Raw genomic sequence first — 23,903 nt, forward strand, 5'->3', positions numbered from 1 at the left:
AGGAAACCTAAAGTTCTGGTTTGCAGCTGAATCCCTCCCACAAAACACCGAGAGTCTGGAGTAAATTCCCCTTGACGAAATAGTAGCACGAGCCGCTTAGGTCAGCAGGGGTCGCGCCTTCCCTTCCCTAGTCCGGGATTTCATTCATTTGTTTGGCATCCGATTGCCATCGCAACAGGCACGATGGCAGAGAAGGCGAGGTAGCTCCTTGGCAGCGCGAAACTCCCGAAAGGCTGCAAGGCTGCAGCGGCCCCGCTTCCCTCGGAGGCTCCGTTCCTGCTGCTCGCGCGAAGGGGGAGACGAGAGAGAGACCTCAATACCCGTGGCGCCCGCTGGGTTCCCGGCGGCGTTTGCGCCCAGCGGCCAGAAGGGGGCGCTGCGAGTGCTGGGGCGGCCAGAGCATCGCCATGGGCAGCTCAGTGAGGAAGGGCAAAGTGGTTCGCCAGGCGCCCGCGGGCACCGCCAGCCGCGACCCCAGGGCAAAAGCCCCGCCCGCCCCAGGTGGGTAAAGCCTAGACTTCTTGCTCAAAGCTCGGAGTGACGGAAGGGATATTCCGGGTTCACTTAGCATCCTTTCCCATTTAGATTTTTTATTGGTTATAATTTTACTAATATTTTATTGGTTAGTGTGGGTGTGTTTTGTTGGCATTCAACTTCATTAATTTTTTTTTACACCTGACCTCTTTATTTATGTTTCAGTATTATTGTTTATTTTTTTGTACATCGTCCACCACTTAAGAGATTTTTTAAAAAGCTGTTAATCAGCTTATTTATTTATTTTAAAAATTATTGCCCTAAAGGACTGGGTGCAACATAAAAAGTTCTTTCCCTCCTTCCCCGCCCCCCTTTTACTTTCTGCAACAACCCCATGAGGCAAAGTTAGAGAGAGGAAGAGTGAGCCCAAAGAAGTCGCCCATTGAAAGTCTTGTGGCTGATAAATCAAAGCAGTGCTTCACTTAGGTTTGTGGCTTGTTTTGCAGACCACAGGCATTTCCCAAACCGGTGCCTTCCACATGTTTTGGGGGATAAACCCCATCAGCCCCGGTAAGCATGTGGTGGCTTCAGGCAGTGGCGTAGCGTGGGGGGTGCAGGGGGGGGGCGGCCGCATCGGGCGCAACATCTGGGGGGTAGGGTTAGGGATAGGGTTAGGGGGCGCAAATCCAGGGTTAGGGGGCGCAAATTACTTGCCTTGCCCCGGGTGCTGACAACCCACGCTACGCCACTGGCTTCAGGTAACCTGAAGCACCACTAATGGGGCCTCCTGCTGCTGCCGCGCTGCCGGAGCACGATTTCTGTTCTCATCCTGAAGCTGAAGCAAAGTTCTTAACCCAAGGTACTATTTCTGGGTTAGCAGAGTCTGTAACTTGAAGCGTATGTAACCTGAAGCGTATGTAACCCGAGGTACCACTGTAGTACATTTGTAGGGCAATTGTACATAAGTTTATTTAGGAATAAGACCCAAATCCTCCAGAAGGGCACCTGCCTGCCTGTTTGTTTGTTTGTTTGGAAAAGCACTTTTAACACTGCTGTGGAGTTTTTACTATTTATTTTAATAGATTTGTTTGCATATTGTTTTAATTCTGTTATAGTTTAATTACTTTTTAAGTGATTTTAAGTGATTTAAGTGATTAAGTCCAGTCACTATTATCTTTTGTATGGTTTTTGCTTTTTGTGTTTTATCTGTGTTGTTTTAATTTGCGTAAGCTGCCTTGAGTTTCAGTCTGAGGAAAAGGCAGGATATACTGTAAATAAATATCATAATCATAATTGTGTTGTTATCATTTCCTAATCCTTACAACCACTCTATGAGGTAGGCCAGTTTTATTAGCTTCATAATGCAGATAGACAGCTGAGGGAAGAGAGGGGACTCAGCTATACAGCTGCAAATACAACTTTTAAGTGTGTTGTAAAGTGCATTATAAGGGACACGGGTGGCGCTGTGGGTTAAACCACAGAGCCTAGGACTTGCCAATCAGAAGGTCAGCGGTTCGAATCCCTGCGACAGGGTGAGCTCCCGTTGCTCAGTCCCTGCTCCTGCCAACCTAGCCATTCAAAAGCACGTCAAAGTGCAAGTAGATAAATAGGTACTGCTCCGGCGGGAAGGTAAATGGCGTTTCCGTGCGCTGCTCTGGTTTGCCAGAAGCAGCTTAGTCATGATGGCCACATGACCCAGAAGCTGTACACCAGCTCCCTCGGCCAGTTAAGCGAGATGAGCGCCGCAACCCCAGAGTCGGCCACGACTGGACCTAATGATCAGGGGTCCCTTTACCTTTACTAGGGTTAGTAGAACTGAAGTTCAGGAATGGGGAATCTGTGGTCTCCCAGGTGTTGTTGGACTACAGTTCCTCTCACCACTGGCCATGCGGGTGGAATTTGGAGTCCAACAACATCTGAGGGGGAACTTCCCCATCCCTGACTTAGTTGGTATATTCCAGCTGTCAACTGCAACTATGAAAACATTCACCACTCTGCAGTCCAGGGTTCCTAGGTTTGCTCTATTTGCAAAGTTTGCAGTGCCATTGAACTCAAGGAAATAGGTGCTTTGGGTCTTTTGAGACCTATTGCTTATGGAGAATTATATTCTGCAAAGCAAGCACAGACCAAAGCAGAATGGCTTCAGGATTGCAGCTATAGCCTTCAAAGTGCCTTGCAAGTGCTAATTAACCCATCCCTTCATTCTATAAATAGGTAGGAAATGCTTTGATGGGGTAGCACAAGAATCCAGAAGTCTGCGAAAGTAAATGTGGAAATATTAAGAGCAGCAATATATATCAAAAGGACCTCTTCACTATCTTGTGACTTTATTTTCTCTCTCTCTCTCTCGTGCTTTCCATTGAAAGCTTTTTGTGGGACCGGTATATATATTATTTATTCGTGCATAATATTTTTATACTCTGTTTAGTATGCAAATTCCCTAGGCGGGTTACATAAAAGATAGTTAAGATCATGAATGGGAGAAAAAGAAAAATCGATATCACATTACAAAGAAGAATATGAAGAAATCCACCAATTAAAAACAGGGAAACTGTCAATAAAACATTCAGTAAAACTCAATGAAAGAACAAAACATGGAGATGAGATGAAGGTTACAAACCACTAGAAGACTGGCCAGATAGATGGATCTTCAGGAGGCTTTTACAATTTGCCACTGCTTCCGCCTCACAAACAGCACATGCGAGGGAGTTCTAGATGTCGGTGCCAGAACCAAGAAGGCTATGTTGGCTGGGGCTGATGGGAAGTGTAGTTCAACACACCTGGAGAACACCATGGTGGTGGAAACTGCTTAAAGCATTACGCTGTGTTGTCACAAACCCAATCTTCTCGTTTGGGGTTAAAAGCCTGTGGGGGGAAATTTATCAATATATCTATAAGAGCTTTCGTTCGATTTGCATCAGGAATATTTACCATACAACAACAGGATTGCCACACAGCATTACAACAGAGCAGGAACTGAGAACCTCTGACCCTGTGGATACTATTGGACTACAATTCCTATCATCCTCAGCCAGCATAGCTAATGGTCAAGCATGATGAGAGTTCTAGTCCAGAACTACCTGGATAGCTGCAGGTTCACCAGCCCTGCAATAGAGGCAACTCTGCAATTAGTGGTTTGTGGGCTGTGAGGCTTCATGAGACATGACATGACAGTTTAATGAACAAATGGGATGTGGGGCGGGAAATTTCCCAGGTTGTTAATTTTTTTGGGAGGGGGGAAAAATCTGTTTCATAAGTTCATTAGTAACAATGAGCGGATGCCAACTGCAAACAGAGGATTAGGCAAGCGTTACAATTTCAAAGCGCTTAACTTTGTTTACTAAATATGAGTAAAACAAGACATGTGGAATTAGATCACTCTCCAAGGCATCAGTCAATTTTCTAATGTACCATAAGCTGGAAAAAATGCTATGCAAATTATGCTAATCTGCATAGGACACCCCCCCCCCCCGGAAAATTGCCCAGAAAACCCACGACACTTCAGGTGGGGAAAGGATAAACAGTATATAAAATACTGGGGATGGAAGGAACCTGGGCATGGTCTAAGAAGATCAGCTGTTTTCATGGGGCTATGCAGAGGCACCTGTTGTACATAGAACCTTACTCTCTGGGCTGACTTCACTTCTCTTCCACCTACCTACTAGATGTGTGGAACAATGACTGGATAAATACCTATCCGTTTGGTCACAATAGGAAAGTTGGTGTGGGCTTCTTCTGCTCCTATAGTCTGTTGCTGTAAAACACTGGCAGAAGCTGAACTGCATGCTCAGTCCCTGCTGGAGGAGCACATTATATTATCCTGAGTATAATCACACTGAGACTCTTTTGAGTATAGCTACGTACATTTATTGCAGGAAATCTGAACTTGATTGAAGACCCAAGTTTTTGCAGCTATGAGGACAGATCCGCACAATGCACAAGAACCTTCAACACACATTTAAAGCACATGACCACCTGCCCGAAAAGAGTGCTGGGAATTGTAGCTCTTTAAGGGGGAAACTACAGTTCCCAGATTCTTTGGGGGATGTTGCCCTGAAAGGTGGAGATGCTAAACACCAAGAGTCAGCCCCTGAATTTCCCTTTTAGTGCTAGAGCAGGACTGTAGCTTTAGTATTAAAATTCACCTAGATCTGGCATAGATGTACCCACACATTCCTAACATCTTAGCCTCCCTAAGGGAGGAGTGCGACCTGTGACAGATTACAGGGTATGGCAAGCAGAAAGCAGGAAAGGCCAGGGGGCACCGCACCAAAGCTGCCTATAGGAAAACAACAGAGCTGACTCAAAACAGGCAGGCTACCATGCTGTTCACATACAGATGTGGAGCAGGTGGAAAAATCTGACTGCAGATCTGGCCCAGAGGATAATAGGCACGTGGTTGTGGCATGGAAGACCCGTCAGTCCAATAGGTTGTTCTGTGCCTTAGAAGAGGGATTCCCTCCAACCTTCCAGAAGATGCTGGACTACAGTTCCCAGCAAGCACGGCCACTTTATTTACATGACTATCCCTCTTTTCCTCCAAAAAGTTGAAGATGGCATGCATGGCCCTCCCGCACCCCATTTTATCCTCACAGCAACCCTGTGAGGTAGGCTTGTCTGACAGACAGTGACTGGCCCAAGGTCACCGGGTGGGCAGGGATTTGAACCCCGGCTTCTCACCACTGCACCATATTGGCATTGACCATGGTCAGTGCTCAGGGGGGTGAACAACATCCAGTAACATTTGGAAGGCTGCAGATTCCCCAGTCCCTGCCCTAGAACTTTGCCACTGGTCCTTTCCACCTGACTTCCAGTTTCCACTCATATTAGCCGGAAGCTGTTCTTTATAAGTGATAAATAAGAGCTGATGTATTAGCAAAGGCAGCTGGAAAGGTTGCATTAAATATTCTTTTGTTCTAATTCAAAACTGAGAACATTCAGCCTTCCCAAGAGCAGAGAACACCCCAAAATCACACACACTCTCTCTATATGTATGTGTATATATGTATATGTATCTCTCTCTCTCTCTCTCTGTATGTATATGTGTGTGTGTGTGTGTGTGTGTGTGTGTGTGTGTGTGTGGAGCAGGGCTTAAGACAGTAGCAGGGTCTCTGTGTTAGCTCAGTTAAGAGCACAGTAAGGTTGCAATTAGAGATGCTTTAACGTTAAACGAAAGTGATCTCGACATGCCTCTACAGCTCATATTGAACACTGATGTCAGCCACAGACTACTTGAAATCTAGGTGCAGCCTTGCATGTTATGCTTGGGGTGATTGCGTTGAAGGCCAGACCCATAGGTTAATCCATGTTCAGAACCCTTGGGGCATAAAAAATATGTCAAGCAGCTGTAGGAGACCATGAAATTGATCAGAACCACAAAGCTGGAAAAGGGAAGAGAGGTCAATCTCTTACCCTGACAACCTTGTGCCCTCCAGATGTTTTAGACCACAACTGCCACGGGTTTCCTGTGTGGTGTGTGTAGCTAAGCTGTAAGAACCATCTAATCTGGTTTGCAAGTGTAGAGCTCAGATCTCTTAGCTATATCCACACTCATAATCTGAAAGGTACATTTTTCTGCTGTGAACGCCATGCAATTTCCCTGTGGGTACGATGGCCGAAATCAATAGGAACATAAGAAGCTGCCTTATCCTGGTCTTATCTAGCTCAGTATTGCCTCTGCGCTGACTCTTCAGGATTCAGGCAAGGTTTTCTCCTAGCCCTACCTGGAGAGACTGAGGATTGAATCTGGAACCTTCTAGATGCAAAGCAGATGTTCCGCCATTAAGAGATGGCCCTTTTCCCCAGCTTGAGCTGCCCATGTGAGTAGCCCAGTTCTATAAGCTACAAGGTAAGGTTAATGTGCGAAAGAGAATTAAACTGGATCCTCATCCATGCAACTGTTGGGCAGCTATTCTTTTTAACTGCTCTTGGCCACAGGCCGCAAAACAGATGATGTGAAAATTGCCTGCTTCAGAAGCAACGCTTGGTTCTTCCGTTATGTTGACAGTAGTCTTGCACTCATTGCACAGAGTGAAGCTGAAAGAGTCAAGTAGTTCTGGGGCATGTGCAGAATGCCGGCTGAACTACAATTCTTAGTAACAACAACAAAAAGTGGCAATATGTGTGAGCCAGTGTGGTGTAGTGGTTAAGAGCGATAGTCTCATAATCTGGTGAACGGGGTTCGCTTCCCTGTTCCTCCACATGCAGTTGCTGGCTGGGTGACCTTGGGCTAGTCAAACTTCTCTGAAGTCTCTCAGCCCCACTCACCTCACAGAGCGTTTGTTGTGGAGGAGGAAGGGAAAGGAGATTGTTAGCTGATTCAAGACTCCTTAATGGGAGTGAAAGGCGGGATATCAAATCCAAACTCTTCTTCTTTCTTCCTCTTCTTCTTCTTCTTCTTCTTCTTCTTCTTCTTTTCATTGCCATGCTCTCTATAATTTGCAAACCACCTTTGGAACTTAATTTATCCTGAAAGGCAGTTTTAAAATCCATTAAGTAAATAATGTTATTTATGTGGTATATTCACTATGTGGTATATTCACTATGGGCAGTTACTTTTACTGAACAAAATCTAGTTGTAATTTGTCAGCGCTGACGAGGAAGAAGAGGTCTCCCTTATGTTACTGAGTGCTTAGACCAACATACCTCCTATGAAAAACATGTGCTGCACGCACCTACTTTAATTTTATTATTTTTAATGGTGCAGCCCTGTTTGATGGCAAAGTAACTCTTAAACTTTGACCTCCTTTTATATAGCAGGGCAAACGCTTTTGAAGGCTCGTGACTTATTGCTGTGTACACCTAAAGGGCAGGAATGGAAAATGTTGGCTAAGCAGCTGGTTGTGCTTCAAAATAACTTGGGTCATTATTTTAATGGCAACAACAATATGACAAATTTGGACTGATGACACTTAATGGCATAAAAAATGTGTACAACTATGAAGGAAATGGAAGTGATGACTGACACTTGTCCTGATGCCCCATCCACTAGGTGTTGGGGAAGAGGGTCAAATGTGCACTGGTATCTGGATGCCGTCTTATGATGACAAAAGACAAGGGAATGAGAATATTGAAAAGAAGGGGGCAGAATGCGGCCGTAGAGGTCGTCTTAAACAAGTGTCGGCATAAACTTCAGAAGGTGTTGAAATTCTAGACAGATTCTCTCTTTTATTTACTTATTATTTTTTTAATATAATTTTTTATTAATTTTTCAACATATCATTTTCAACAATAATTAAACATACTTTCATTTCTTTACTTCCATCAATCACATATGAAAATTTTCCAATCTATTCACTTAGTATACATTTCTTACTTCCACTATTACATTTAACTCTCAAAACTAATATCACTATTTTTTTCTCTACTTTGCAATATTTTATATATTTCTCCTTACAAAACTTCTTGTAGTCCTACTAGCGTAATTTGTTGATTACAGTTGCTCTTCAAATAGTTCATGTATTTCTTCCAATCTTCTGTGAATCTCTGGTCCCGCAGGTTTCGAATCCTTCCTGTTATTTTATCTAATTCTGCATTGTCCATTAATTTTGTCTGCTATTCTTTTGTTGGAATTTCTTCCTGCTTCCATTTCTGGTCTAACAAAACTCTTGCCGCTGTTGTTGCATATAAAAACAATTAAACATCTTGCCTATTAATATCTTCACCTCTAATACCACGTTAAAATGCTTCAGGTTTTAAAAAGAATGTATATTCCAACATCTTTTTCATCTCATTATATATAATTTCCCAGAAGTTTTTTACTTTCTTACATTCCCACCACATATGATAAAATGTTCCTTCTTTTTCTTTACATTTCCAAATTCTAGACAGATTCTCATAATGAAACTGATACATGGATTGATCTGATACTCATTGCACCTGGTGAAACAGCCCTCTGATTGTCCGACTGTGGCCCCAACGGCCATTGACCATATCCTGGAATGTCACTCTGGGCTGTGTACACATTGCCCACTTCCTCTGACTCCAGCATACTCCTGCCACTGGTGCCTGAAGCCAAGTACACATGACATTAGCCACAACCCACATATAGCCTGTAGATTCTTGAGAAACTCTGCCATTTCCTCAAACCCAGCTTCCGCCCAGTTTATAAGCTGTGGTTGAGTTGCGGTGTGTGTGCATTTGAGGCACCTATTGTGCATGCGCAGATGACAGCGCATGTGTGGACGACAGCAGCAGTGGCTTGGAGTTTTGGGGAGCAGGGGGAGAGTTACTAACATGGGGAAATGAATCTGGTAATACATTGGGTGAAGACATCCCTGTGCCCTCTCTAGAGTGTAAAGCAGCATGCAAATGTGACTTTTAATAGACAGCAGGGGAAACCACTTTGCTGTGTTTTAAGGCACTAATGTGAACATAGCCTGAGTCACAGGAACTGGTTGTAGGGACAGGTTCAAATGCAATTCAACAATTCTATTATTCCAGAAAGTTATGGTTCTCTGTAGTGGATTTTCTGCATCAGCAGGGTGTTGGACCAAATGGCTTTTGAGGTCCTGCCAATGCTTTGATTCTGTTCTCAGCTAATGAATAAGAGTGGAGCTTACAAGCTTTGACTTTTGTTCCGTTCACATGGCACAAAAATGATGCCTTTTTAAAGAACAGATCAAAGTCCATTGAGTTCAACATTCTGTGAAAGAAATTCCAATAAGCAGTGGAGTATCTGAAGGAACGTAACAATAGTCCGGTTAACGCGCAAGTAGGATCTGAACTGCAACCAGCAGTAAAACAATTTTGATACGGTATTAAGTTAGGATGAAGAGGGAAGTTAGGTATAATATGCAGCAAGATAAGGGGAAACAAAGAAACCACGGAGGGGTGGAGAGGAAGTTTACATTTCTTAAAAATATTGGGGGAAACCAAATATTTTGAAACTTTTGAAAATCAAAATAAAATTGTAAAAAGAAGAGAGAGCAAAAATTCAGGCAGCAGATAGTAGGAAAGGCTGCTCCTTCCTGATGTTTCAGATTGCAACTCCTATCAACTGTGCTGGCTGGGGCTGACGGGACTTGTAGTCCAAAACATTTGGAGGGCACCAGGTTGGGGAAGACTGGGGTAGATAATACTGTGCTAGATGGACACAGGAAGCTGCCTTATACGGAACCAGACCATTGGTCCATCCAGCTCAGTACTGTCTACACTGACTGGCAGCAGTTCTCTAGGGTTTCAGGCAGGGGACATTCCCAGCCTTACTTAGAAATATCAGGGATTGAACCTGAGGCCTTTTGCATACAGAGCAGAAGCTCTACCACTGAGCTGTGGCCCTTCCCCAAATAGCCTGGCCTGTTAGGAGGCGGCTGTTCTGCTGCTAGTCTTGGGTTATTTGCAAGTGTCTTGTGGTTAAAACCCAATTTATTTAGTTGGACAAAAACATCTCTATTAACTTTAATTGAAGCTGAGCAACTGCATCCCTAGACACATGATGGAAACTAGACTGTAATCATGTACAAGGCAAAAGAAGCAGAGATTAGTGAGGCTGTACAATAGAGCTCACCTGACTATGATTAATGGCGCTTTCGGACATCCAAGTCATATGGTGGGGTTTGTGGTCACCCTAAAGGAAACATGACACCTTCTTAAACCTGCCATCATTTTGTCACCAACACACACTACAATGTCCGTTCTCGTCCTTCTCTGGCAGGCATAGTCTGTGAGGAAGCCCCATGTCTCACACACAAAACAATGATAGGGGAAGTCAAGTCATACAAGCCAGGATTAGGCACAAATAATCATTCTATATCCAAAAAGTTTCCAGGGGTCCAGGCAAGGTAAATCACAGTGTCTCATTTTAGGTCGGGAAGCTACAGGCTCTATTGTTATTTATTTATTTTCAACCATTTATATACCATTTAATTATAATACCCTCTGAGTAGCGTACAGGAGGAACTGAATGCAATGAAACTGAAAGTGAGTTAAAACGATAAAAACAGAATTCAGTTAAAATGCCTGCTGGTGTAAGAAAAAGTCTTCTGCAGATGCTGGATGTTCCATATTGGGGGGGGGGGGCTGTCTGGCCTCTGCTGGAAGGGTTTTGTATAAAATGGGACCCACAAAACTAGGCTTGGCACCCAGTGTGGCAGAACCAGTCGCACTGCCCTAAATCTGCCTCTGGTGGAGTTACGGTAGCTATCGTAGCTAGTAGCCACTGGTGGCATTCTCCTTCATGGATTTGTCTAATCCTCTTTCAAAGCCATCCAAGTTGGTGACCTTTATTGCCACCTGTGTGGGAGTTCCATTTTGTTGTTCTGTCCTGAGAATATGCTTATATCCATATTATTGAAATAGTTACTATTTTTAAACAATTGCAACTCCAATTTATTTCATTTTTTAAGTACAGTAATTGATTTTCATCCATCCAGTTTGAGCATAAATGATGTTCATGCTCACCCTTATCTAATCTTGTAATATTTCTATATGAAGACTGGAAGTTAATCATCCACAGACTCAGAGATGAAAACGATGTTATGATCTTCAGCAGTAAAACTTGCAGCTTCTGTAAGAAGGCAATGCGTTTGCTTTCATGCAAAGTAATGCAGAATTTGGTAGGCGAAGATTATGGATGCTAAATTAAAGTTACTGAAGAATTGCAGAAGTTGATGCTACTGGCTATTTTATTCATTAACACAAAACTGAAGATTCAAAATCTGTATCTCATTTATCTTACATAGTTTTCCAGTTCTCATCATATGCACCTATTATTTTTAAATCAAGGGGAAATTAGGCTAATCACAAATGTATTATGTCTAAATTGTGCTGTTTGTCAATTAATCAACCTCTAATTAGCATATAATTAACAATAACATTGTTCAGGGAAGCGGTCTGTGATAAGCCAGGAAATCAGGAGCCAAGAGTTGCGCTAGGGGACCAGAGTAGAGGAACAAAGCCAGGAGTCAAAACCAAAGAGGAAAGTCAGGGCTAAAGGACGAATTCGAAGACAGAAACAAGGGGAAAATAAAAGTTAGGGCCTCAGGACAGATGAGGAGGCAGGTGCAAGCAGCAAGACAAAACACAGGACTGGAGAACAATCAAGGTTGCAGGAGCACCTCAAGCTCGTATACTCCCTCCTTCCTTTGGAACTCCCAGTGTTCATTTAGCTGCAAACCTTGGATTCCTATCTTGTCTAAGTGGTCAAACTATGGTTTGCACTTGCCTGCAAACTGTAATTCAGGAAACGGGCGTGTGCATGCCCAAGATTACCATAAACAACTCTACAAGAGTTGTGCATAGTCAGCTTCCGCTTTATATGAAGAGAACTGACCAGGGAGAGGAAAGGTAGTTTTGGACTGAATATAATGAGGGCACTTCCAGGCTGGCCTTTCTGCTCTAGAAATATGATGTACCGTATTTTTCGCCCTATAGGACACACTTTTTCCCCTCCAAAAATGAAGGGGAAATCTGGGTGCGTCCTATGGGGCAAATGGAGGCTTTCGCTGAAGCTTGGAGAGCAAGAGGGATCGGTGCGCACCGACCCCTCTCGCTCTCCAGGCTTCAGGAAGCTATCAGCAAGCCTGGGGAGCCTGTGGGAGTTCCCGCAGGGCTCCCTAGGCTGCGGATAGCAGCCTGCTGCCCGCAGCGGGGGGCGCGCTGAAGCCGCAGCTGGGGGGGGGTAAATTTTTTTTCTTTATTCCCCCCCCCAAAAAAAACTAGGTGTGTCCTATGGGCCGGTGCGTCCTATAGGGCGAAAAATACGGTATGTCTTCTCCTGAACGCACACTCAAGCACACTACCTCTGCTCTTCATTATAACTGCTATTGGCATTGTCACCGACAGCACCTTATGTTCTCTCTCTCTCTCTCCTGTAAGGAGGAAGAGCTTTCACTTTTAAGCTAACTAGAGTGCCATGTGATGGCCAAACTTGGAGAACTATGATTGTTGAGAACAAGCCAGGATTGTTGAGAACAAGCCTGGATCTCAAACCATGGTTTGATTATAATTTTGTTCCCATTAACCATGGTGTATGTAAACCACAGTTCCCTGAGTTCTGTTGTAAATGGGGAACTGTGTTTAGATCTCCCCATGAGTACAAAATATGAGGAGTGTGCAAGGCAGGAAGTTGAGGCTTTTTGTGGCAACTTTCTCAAAATGGGAAAGTATAATTTCCCAATTATTATGAACTGAACCTACTTATGCACCTCTTCTGTATCTCACTATCTTCAAATACTAACCATTCTCTGCCTGTCCTGAATATCTAGGTCAAATAGCTGAATCGAGTCAAGCTCTTTTCACTTTCCTAACTTCTAACGATTCTTTAAGTCAAAAGACAAACTTCTGTGAACTGTTCGGCACTTCAGTCTTGTATGAAAAAGGTGTAACAAACACTGGGGCACAGAGCATAAAAGGGAGGTAGATTGCACAAAAAGACAGCAAGAACAGGAATTTATCAGCATAATGAAAACAGCTACAGTGAAAACAGGAAGGTTTGGTCATGCACTGCAGAGGGAATGAATGTAGATACATGCATATAACATTATTAGAGACTAGCTATGATAATTACAGGGCACTTTCTCTTTGCTTTGTCATGCTGTAGCTGAGACTTTGGACAGTGCAAAAGGTGTGGCAGCTTAAAAGCTCCATGCAAAACTCTTGCATTCTCCTATCTACATCTGGTTGTAGGTTCAGGACAGACAAGTAACCTTTAAAATTATTTTATTATTAATGTAAAATCAAAAAGGAAAGTATTTAACAGTAAAATATTAAAGAGACATAGGAAAACGCAGCCCTTTAGGATGGTTCTAAAATCACTTTTCTTAAAATATCTGTAAAATATCTGAACATTCTCCCATGTTAGAAACTGATGAGAATCAGATTTTCCTTCCTCAGCTTGCTATATTGTGTAGGGGTGAAAACGTGATTGAATTGCAACCTGCACATTTTGTTGTCTTTCCTCCTTGTCTAGTACTTCCTGGTTCCTGTGTGTTTTAATTCCACTCCCCCCCCCAAAAAAACACCCTGATAATTAATTTAATATTTCAAAATGGGTAACTGCAGCTTAATTTTTGCATTTCCTGGTTTATCTAATGCACACATTAAAGGTAAAGGTAAAGGTACCCCTGCCCGTACGGGCCAGTCTTGACAGACTCTGGGGTTGTGCGCCCATCTCACTTAAGAGGCCAGGGGCCAGCGCTGTCCGGAGACACTTCCGGGTCACGTGGCCAGCGTGACATTGCTGCTCTGGTGAGCCAGAGCCGCACACAGAAACGCCGTTTACCTTCCCGCTGGTAAGCGGTCCCTATTTATCTACTTGCACCCGGAGGTGCTTTCGAACTGCTAGGTTGGCAGGTGCTGGGACCGAGCAGCGGGAGCGCACCCCGCCGCAGGGATTCGAACCGCCGACCTTTCGATCGGCAAGCCCTAGGCGCTGAGGCTTTAACCCACAGCGCCACCTGCGTCCCCTAATGCACACATTGGCACTGCTGAAAACAAGCACCATTTGGCTTAATAGACCCTCCACCTTAGCTAGGAGCCAGACTGGCAGCAGTTTCTCCATTTATGGAATAAGCAACCAAGAAGGCATCTCAGGGCAGAGCAAGGCTGGGGAACCTGTGACCCTCCGGATGTTGCTAGACAACCACTCCCAGCATCCTTGACTGTTGGCCATGCTGGCTGGGGCTGATGGGAGTCACCACCCCTGGTTTAGGGCTTTGCCTGTTTGGGAAATAATAGTCACATCAGTGTTGCAATTATTATTGTTCTGGATTCTGAGCCCTAGGCTCAATGCTATCCAGAGAGACAGGGCAGAAGCTTCTCTCTAGCCCATCCACTGTCTCAGGAGAGAAGCAAGTGAGGAAGTGGGCAAGTTTTCTCATTCAAAGAAGATCTGGAGTTTCTCAGGGCTAAGGCAGACAGCCTGTTTTCAAATCTTAATCTCCAGAATTCCAGGATAAGGGCGGGAACATAAGCATGAATGAAACACCTAGACAATTACTGGGTGATTTGTAGTATTACTGTGTTATTTAGTACAGCATCCTGTCCTTGCCCAGAGGCAATTTTTTACTTGCCGTTGGCAAGAAGGCAAGGAATAATTTGTAGGACTGCAAAGTTTAATCATTTGATTCATCAGTCCACTGAACAGACATCCCAGACTAATCTGGCAAAAGGGTGGTTGCTGTGTTGTATGGTTCTTTTAAATGTTACATTATTTTCAATATATGCATATAAAAACTGCAGTTGGCAGGCACATTGCAGATGTGCAAGACAGAATGCCCTTTCTAAGATAGTTCCTGCTGATGTATCAATACACCTAAGGACAAAGTGTGCTTTTCCTTCAAGGCTGTTGTAGTAGTCATATGCAAATGGCAGCTAACCAGTTCATCAATTAAAACTCATGGGACTAATCTATTTAAGGTTAATCAACTTTAACTGTTCTAGTTGATTAATCACAACAACTGTGACGTTCTGGGAAACAGCCCAAAGCTCTTGTAAAACCCACTGCAAAGATTCAGAGGAAAATCGGGGATGAAAAGTCTGCCTTGCGGGGTTTAGCAAGGGGAATTGGCACAGTTCCAGTGTGTTTGGCCCGTGCACTCACTGCCAGGCACCTAATACAGCCCCCGCAAAATGGAAGTGCCCTGTCTCCATCAACAGTGAATGTATCACTGTATTGACAGTGAATGTATCACAGAATGTATCACAGTGAATGTATTGACAAGAGACTTGAATGTACAACTACTGCAAAAAATCAATTTGTAGAACAACCATACCAATACATCAGTTTAAAACACCAAACCATAATTATTTTCTAAGCTAACCCCCTACGGAGCAATTTTTCTAATTGTCAGCCACGTTATGCCTTCCCCAACGTTCACCTGATACCTTAATTTTCATTTACAAGTCCGGTTACTCTTGTTTATTTCTTTGCGATCTCCAAAGAATCCAGATCTTCATCTTATATCAGCATATTTAGGGGTGATGGGTAGATTACGAAACACTGCATTTTCATACTTAAGTAGTAGCCGCTTTTCTCTCACGGCATTTTAATAGGTTACACAACCAGTTGTCCGAAGCTCACAAGATACTTGTTTCCCTCCCTCTTTGTCTGTCTTTTCCACCTGTCTTATGACAATCAGCCAGGGAGCCTAAATGCTCATTCCAAGGCATGTCTACAAGAAGTAATTCCCACGGTGACTTTTAGGCTGTGTATGCAATGTACCTTTAAAGCACATTCAAAGCACATAATTTCCCTCAAGTAATTCTGAGCACTGTAGTTTACCCACCGACACTGCCCCGTCCTCATTTGAGATATCATCTGAAGGCACATACAAACAGCTATGTGTATTCAAGGGTTGCTAGCTTCAGTTGTAGACAGGATGGCTCTTTCAGACACCTGGGGATACGGTGAGTGGCGAGGCAGGTGGAACGGACAACGACAGGGTTAGCAAGCGCAATTGGCCACGATTCAATTCCACTCTCTGTGTACATTCAGTCATTACTGGCATCTGTCTGTCTCAAGAGACAATGGAGTGTGCCTCCGGGGGCAAAGTCAAACCGCTGTTAGTGGTTTGAGTGACCATCTAGGGGTGCAAGCCTGGGCAGTGTGTCTGGGGATCCTGGGCTGCCCAGATGACAAGACCCTCCCCTTGGCCTCGCTGGTGTGGTGCAAAGGAAAGCAGAGCAATATGTTTGGCATCTTGGCTGCAGGAGTTGCCAGGAAGAGGCGTACAAGGCGTTGGTATCCAACTGTCTTAGGGACCCCACTCCAGATTTGTGTAGGATTTACACCTTAGCCTTTTCTTCTCCCAAAGATGTCCCGCAAGGCAGCGGAGGTTTAGGATTAGAGTTTTCCATCTCCTAGATCAGGGGTCAGCAAACTTTTTCAGCAGGGGGTGGGTCCACTGTCCCTCAGACCTTGGGGGGGGGCAGACTATATTTTGAAGGGGGGGAATGAATGAATTCCTATGCCCCACAAATAAACCAGAGATGCATTTTAAATAAAAGCACACATTCTACTCATGCAAAACCACGCTGATTCCCAGACCACCTGCGAGCCAGATTTAGAAGGCAATTGGGCTGGATCTGGCCCCCAGGCCTTAGTTTGCCTACCTATGTCCTAGATGGACTCCCTATTCCAGGTTGGCAAACTCCATCTGCCCTTCACTTCTCTATACAGCACATGCAGAAACCACCAGCTTGACCATTGGACCCACTATTGGTCTTGTTCACTCAATCTGCCAGAGCCTGTCTTCACATGCAGGGGAAGCCCCTAACTCACCAAAGGTTTGGGATCCCACTGGCTATTCTCTAGCCAGCCAGTAAAAGCTGTTCCCAGGGTGTGGCTGCTGTTACATGTTGACAACTTCTGAGAGTCACAGGTGAGAGCTGAGTACAGGGTGGGGACCAAAGGTGGACAAACTGCCCCAGAAGGAGCACAATGTGTCTCCCACCAAAGGTACCACCCCACCCCTAAAACACCCCATACACCTCATTCAGAGTCCTCATACTGTGTTTCAGTTGCAGGTAAAAGGTAAGGTAAAGGACCCCTGGATGGTTAAGTCCAGTCAAAGGTAGCTTGGGGTGTAGCGCTCATCTTGCTTTTCAGAGAGCTTCCCAAAAGTGAAATGTAGCCTTCGAGATGAAAAAGATTCTCCATCCCAGCTTTCAATCTCTGCCATGCTATTGAACAAGTGTGTTTTTGCTTTGTCATGCTGCCACTGGCTGCTAGCCCAGAACAAAAAGGGAGTGGCCCGTTCAAAATATCCACACAACGTCTTTGGTCTTGCCTGTGTCTATGTGTGTCCTGTGATTTCTGGGAGGTAGCAGAAAATGAAGCGTTCCTTTAAAAGCTTCTTTAAGACATGTTATTGAAGGCATTAAACTTGTTTATATAAGGCCTTAACTGGTTGATCTGCCTTAAGTGTGGCACCCTTGTTCTGATCACAGTTACTTGAAAACAAGTTCCTTTTATCTCTGTGAAATGTGATCCAAAGTATACGTAACTTGGATTTATATGATGCCTGAGGCCTCATATACGGTAAGAGATCCAATAATAGGCGTGGGAAGGGAAAAACAGCAGTGTTACTTTACCCCTTGTTCTTTATGGGAATTATTCACCAGGGACCAGAGGAAATACATACAATAGTATCTGAATTCTAGCACAAGTACTAATCAAAAAGGTGCTGGTATGTGGTGTTCCTGATGGATCCATTCCACGATCCTGGCTAGTATTCCAAAATACCCCTAGTACAGCTTTCATATAAAGGTAAAGGTACCCCTGCCCGTAAGGGCCAGTCTTGCCAGACTCTAGGGTTGTGCGCTCATCTCACTCTATAGGCCGGGAGCCAGCGCTGTCCGCAGACACTTCTGGGTCACGTGGCCAGCGTGACAAGCTGCATCTGGCGAGCCAGCGCAGCACACGGAACACCGTTTACCTTCCCGCTGGTAAGCGGTCCCTATTTATCTACTTGCACCCGGAGGTGCTTTCGAACTGCTAGGTTGGCAGGCGCTGGGACTGAACGATGGGAGCGCACCCCGCCGCGGGGATTCGAACTGCCAACCATGCGATCGGCAAGTCCTAGGCGCTGAGGTTTTACCCACAGCGCCACCCGCGTCCCTCTTTCATGCTTGTGCTTTAAAGACAGAAGAGACTTTGGAGAAATAAAGAATACACATTTGCTTTGGCTTGTACTGTGTATCAGTTTGCGTCCTGAGATGTAAATGAGCACAAATCTGATTCAAAAAATGGTAGCATTCAGGAACCAGTGGGAGAATATTTCAGTTTCCCAGAACACTGGTCTCCTGACCCAAGGGAGTCTTTAACAAAATACTTTCAGAGGCTCCTGTGTGAGATTGCGGAACTATATTTTATCAGAATGTTTTATTCTATTTGCTTAGGATGCAATCCAGACCAAGGTCCACTAAAGGTGCTAAATTAGTAATTATTGCTAATTACTCCTGCTGTGATTAGCCGCTGTTCTTATCTTGTGTATATTTGAGCTTTGTACAAACAATGTCACAGACTGCACATTTCAGGTTCAGTCTTTCCCTCTAAACTCAGGCATGCATATGATAAAGTCACTCTGTCTGATTGCCAGCTGAAGCTCACATATTTATTGAAGTTGGCTTTCAGTCAATGAAAATGCATGCTGCAATAAATCTGTTAAAGGTTCCAGCAGACTCTTTTTATGTAAACTGTTTGGTAACTTTTAGCCTTTTTAAACACCATCCCCAATGCTAATGCCCGTCAAAACACTTAAATCAGCAGATGCCATTCTTTTGGAGCCAGTGGGCACATATGGAATTTTGAAAACCTTATAATGGTAATCAATGGAGCTATCTAGGCAGGATAACATGGGCACCAGTAACAAAAAAAAACCCCAGGACCACAACATGCTACAGGCACCCTCTCCCATCAGTGGAGGGAAAGGCACCTATATCAGGCACTGCTTTATTCGCTGACAGAGATCAGTCCTTTGCAGTCCCTTGCTCAGAATGGAAGGGAAAGTGGATGTCCGATCCTTGCATTCAATGAAATGTGAGCATCTTTAAGGAAGTGTCTGCAGTGTAGGAGAGTTTGAGCCAGGGCAAACAGGAACTGAGCAGAAAGAGCAAGCAGTCTCGCTGAACTCACTAGATTAATTGAATCTTAAGAGTTGGAAGGGACCCCGCAGGGTCATCTAGCCCAACCCCCCGCAATGCAGGAATCTCAGCTAAAGCACCCATAATTGATGGCCATCCAGCCTCTGCTTAAAACACCCCCAAGGAAGGAGAATCCACGACCTCTCGCGGAATTCTGTTCCACTACGGAACAGCTGTCAGAAAGTCCGCCCCCCCCCCAATGTTTAGTCGGAATTTCCTTTCTTGCAACTTGAAGCCATTGGGTCTTGCTGCCGAGGAGCCACGTGTTACTACTAACCCCACCCCCAAAAAGAAATTCGTCCCGGTTCGATCCGTGGCACGTAATGAAATTGAGGAGGAAGGAGGAAGAAGCCGGGGGGGGGCGGGCGGGAGGAGAGTCACAGAAACAGCAAGTCATGCTTACTTTGCCTTTGACTCAGCGCAGAGCTTCAAGGAACTTGGCGAGACGCGGCGCTGGGGAGGCGGGAGGCCACGCCCCCCATCCCCGGGCTCGAAGCGTCATAAAAGGCGTTCCTCGCGCACGCGGCGTGCTTCTCCTTTCTTCCCCTTTGCAGAAGATGCGCCGCTGCTGAGAGTCGCGGTCGTGGAAGTCGCCATGGAGCCGTCGGTGCCGGTCGTCTTCGTCCGACAGAACCAGATCGGAGGCCAAGAGAAGACTGGGAAGGTAGGAAACGGCTGGAAACGAAACAAAAGCTCTCGCCAGCGTCCTTAAACGCCCGTTTAAAGGAGTGCTCTAACCCTCCCCTACCCAGGAGTTAAAGGCCCATTGAAATCCGTGGGGCTTGTTCGTGAGTAAACTTGCATGGGATCGTGCACTGAACTTGGCGGGCGGGAAGCTTGCTTCTGAGTAAACGTGCATAGGATTGCGCTGTAAGTCTTATTTTCCCTCCCCCACAAAGAAGGGAAAGCCTCAAGCACCGTTTGCTTCCTTCAGTGAATGCGTGTCGTATTCCTGTGTTTTGGTCTTAGGTTTTCTCGCGGGCACTTCGAAGCATATGGGGCGGGAAAGGGGGAAGAGTGAAATCTTCCGATAACACTTATTTTTAAAAAAGCAGCGTGGCTTTGAAAGGGAGGCGTCATGATAGAATAGTGCATTGGAATGCCCCCCCCCCGTGCTGTAGTTTAATATCCCTCTAAGTCCAGGCATAGGCAAACTCGGCCCTCCAGATTGCTTTTTGGGACTACAACTCCCATCATCCCTGACCACCGGTCTTGTTAGCGAGGGATGATGGGATTTGTAGTCCCAAAAACATCTGGAGGGCCGAGTTTGCCTATGCCTGCTCTAGTCTGGGCAGCCATGAAGCTCATTGGGTGATCTGCTGGAGCCAGGCATTATTTCCCACGGTTGTTTTGAGGATAAAACGGGGAGGGAGGAACCATGCATACCACTTTAAACTCCCTGGAGGAAAGGTGGGATATAAATTGCAGAAAATGACTGAAGTACAGAGATCTGGCCAGGGAGTAGATAGATCTGTGCAGTAGTGAGCACAGTTGGCTGTAAGTTCATCCCTGACCTGCGAACTGTTGCCTTGAGGTCAAGGGTAGGAGCATTTTCATCCAAGTCTTTAGGCCTGTTCAGGGTGAACACTTGAGGGCTTAGAGTGGAGAAGGGGTGTGCAGGTAAGCCGGGCCCTCGGAGTTCCTATTAACAAGAGATAATTTCTAGAAAATAATGGTTTGACTTTATTGCATATGCGTACACAAAGGAACATGGCTATCGGCCACCAGCAACACATTGCAGGCTGTGGACAAACATCTTTGTTTCTTTTTTTAGGTTGATTATGACTACAATTGTGTTACATTTCATGTATTAATATGTTCCTCTAGGAGTGGGTGGAAGTTAATCTGTTCCTGTTTTGTATAATATCTGCAAATGACAAATAACCGGGTGTTTGTTTGTTTTTAAGTTTCTGTTAGGGCCAGTTTTGCTTCAAACATGCCTATATTCAGCACAAAGATCTGAAGAGGCATTCTGAGGCCACTCAGGCAACTGTGCTAGACTTCTTCCTGCGAATGGAAGTATTTGCATTCCATCAGATTACAGATCGCTGAATGATAATTACCACATTTACTACGCTTTGAACCCACGCTTTCCCCAAAGAAATTGAAGCACCATTTTGGTTTCACAATAACCTTGTGGGGTGCATCAGGCTGAGAGATGGTGATGCTCATTGAGCTTCATAGCTGATTAGAAATCGGAATCAAGATTTCTACATATGTTGCTGGCCTATAACTGATGGGAATTTGAGTCCTAAATTACATTGAGGGCCTCAGGCTGCTCACCCCTCTGACTTGCTTCTGCGCTGAAAGCTGTGAGTTCAAAAGTCATAGGTTAAAAGCATTCAGAAAAAAAGCGTCATATTCCATTTGTGCCCACCATTCACCCAAAGAGTCAGCAATGTCAGTTTATTAATGGTGTCAGTGTTAAGAATTTCCAAGCAACAAGTGCTTCAGGCGCCTTACAAGTAACAGGAGAGCACCCACAATTTATTTTGCAATAAACATGTTTTAAAGTCACTTGAAAATTATGCAAGGCAGCCCATATAAAAAGCAGCCCTTTTCACAGCAGTTTTCTCATTTGTATTTTGAAAATAGAGGTTTTGTGTTGTGTCCCGAAACAAACAAACAAAAACACAAAGAAGTTTGGTCTGGAGCAAATTTGTACCTCAGAGTAGGAGCTTCAACAGAAAAGGCCCTGCCATATCCTCCCACATACTTCCCTTCTGACTTGAAAAGTATGATGATCAAAGCACGAGGGCAAGCATTGTGATCTCGTCCCATTTCCTGTTCCTGGTGTTTGCAGTGCTGTAGTGTAGTGTGTTCACTTAGGAGTACAGGAAGTGATATGGGGAAAGCGTTTCCTTTGGGACCTTCCCGCATGCTTCACTGGAAATCATATGTGAAGACTTTCCAGTTCATTCTGGTCCTTTGATAAGTTAGGAGGTGATCAGAAATAGGACTTGTTTCATCTGTGGTGCCCCAGTTATTGGGATTCCTTCCCCAAAAGAAGCAGGCTTGTGGCTTAATCTGTTGGCTTTTAGATGCCAGTGCCGGGCAATTAGATGCCAGGCAAACTCTTAGTCTCCAGCTTTTTAACTACCAGTATTCATACCCTTTTTTTCTTGTGTAGCTCACTCTGCTGTTGCCTTTCAGTGCTTCTCATATTTCCATTTGTCTTATTATATTTGTATTGTTGCTTCTAAGTATACGAAGAACCTTTCTGTTTCCTTGGTGTTTTCTGACGGTTAATATCAACAGCCAGAAAATACCAAGGGAACACAAAGGTCCTTTATATGGAATTGTGGAGGGTTTCCTTCCCATTCTGGTTGCTGTAGTTGCTGAAATGATGTGTGCTACTACAGTGTGGTGTTTTTGTTTTGCAGGTATAATCTGTGACATGTCACGGACACAATAATAGTGCATTAGTGGTGGACTTAGACTGGGCTGTCTGTACGACATTCTCTTTTTTTAAAAAAGATGCTTCCTCAGTGCATTGGCAAAGCACACAGTTAAACTATGGAATTCATTTCCACCAGAGGCAGTGATAGCCACCAACTTGGATGGCTTCTGAAGAGGATTAGACAAAGGCTATCAGTGACTACAATCCAGAATGGATATACTTTGCCTTCATAGTCTGAGGCAGTATGTTTCTGAATACCAGGTGCTGGGCATCGCAGGTGGGCAGAGTCCTGTTGTGCTCAGGTTCTGCTTTCGGGCTTCCCACAAGCATCTGGTTGGCCAAAGTGAGAACAGGACGCTGGACTAAGATGGGCCACTGGCCTGATCCTGCTGGCTCTTATGTTCTCATGCATTGCCATCTGGGAGGGCGAAAGTGGGACAAAACTGGGACATTTGTGGCATAAAAAATTGCAGTATTTCAGTAGGAGGCTTCAAGAAATGAAGTTTTGTGTCAGGGACTGGTTGGATGCAGAGGAATGATGGGAGGAACCAGCTGGGGAATTGCCAAGGGAAGAAGGCTTGTAGCTCAGGGACTAGTGGTGGGACCTCAATTGAGTGGTCAGAGGAAGAAGACTGGGAAGAGGTGATGTTGGAAGCTGAAGAGGTAGCAGGGTTTAGCGAGCTGGGAGAGTCTGTGGCAGAGAGAAGTCTAGAATAAGAGGCAGAAGCTGAAGCAGGAGACTGGGATTTTCATGGAGGAAGAACACAGAGAATGAGCTGCTCTGCTTATTAGGCCTGTGGAAATCAATCATCTTGCTAATGAAGAGTTAACTCCATCTTTGAGCTGTGTGATTACTGACCAGTAGGCCCATTTATAAGCCTAAGTTAATCATGTCTAATTACTTTCAAAGGGTCTACTCTGAGTTGTACTGGCATTGAGTACAACCTATCTCTCCCCCTGCCTCCCAAAATAAAACCTTTTTGCAGGTGGGAACAATACTGAGGGCACAAATCTCATGGCTGCCCAATTTAAAGGATATCTGGAGGGGATCTCTGGACATTTTTATTATTATTTTTTTTATATAAATGTTTATTAGCATTTTCAATAATAGACATAGACACACAGAAAAAAGAAAATAACAAAAAATACAAAAACTTAAAAAAACCAATTAAAAACAAATGAAATTTCAATTGCTTATTTCCATATAACTTCTTTCTTAGACCTCCTCACCCCTCCTCTTCTTGTATTCCAGTTCAAGTTATTAATCCTGCAAATCCTTATTACTTAATTCTCAACCTTAACTTAGTGATTTTTACATACTGTAATTTTACCTTTCCTCATTCTTCCATTCGATTGTTTTTGCATGCCTCATTTTCATTTCATTTTAACCATTTTAAACATCAATTTTAACTTATCTAATCTTAAACATCTTATGCATCATTTC

General features: G+C 44.4%; 1 protein-coding gene and 1 long non-coding RNA gene across 4 annotated transcripts in view; one reads left to right on the plus strand and one right to left on the minus strand.

The window, feature by feature from the left end:
• Positions 1 to 2,733: 2,733 nt before the first annotated feature.
• LOC307225373 lies at positions 2,734 to 19,548 on the minus strand. Of its 3 annotated transcripts, none has more exons than XR_013842944.1 (3): positions 19,463 to 19,548; positions 9,983 to 10,042; positions 2,734 to 3,339 (listed from the first exon to the last, which is right to left on the minus strand). It is a non-coding gene; the product is annotated as an uncharacterized lncRNA (long non-coding RNA). The 3 variants fall into 3 exon arrangements; XR_013842945.1 differs by lacking the exon at positions 2,734 to 3,339 and adding an exon at positions 7,779 to 8,087; XR_013842946.1 differs by lacking the exon at positions 2,734 to 3,339 and adding an exon at positions 8,097 to 8,481.
• Positions 17,420 to 23,903, plus strand: part of TXNRD1 (thioredoxin reductase 1) — a 35,396-nt gene continuing 28,912 nt past the window's right edge. The window contains exons 1-2 of the mRNA XM_079992657.1: positions 17,420 to 17,455; positions 19,484 to 19,723. Of these exons, the coding sequence (XP_079848783.1) occupies positions 17,432 to 17,455; positions 19,484 to 19,723 (264 nt within the window). The 5' untranslated portion in view covers positions 17,420 to 17,431. The remainder of the gene's footprint in view (positions 17,456 to 19,483; positions 19,724 to 23,903) is intronic.

This window comes from Podarcis cretensis (assembly GCF_951804945.1).
Source record: "Podarcis cretensis genome assembly, chromosome: 10".
NCBI lineage: Eukaryota > Metazoa > Chordata > Lepidosauria > Squamata > Lacertidae > Podarcis > Podarcis cretensis.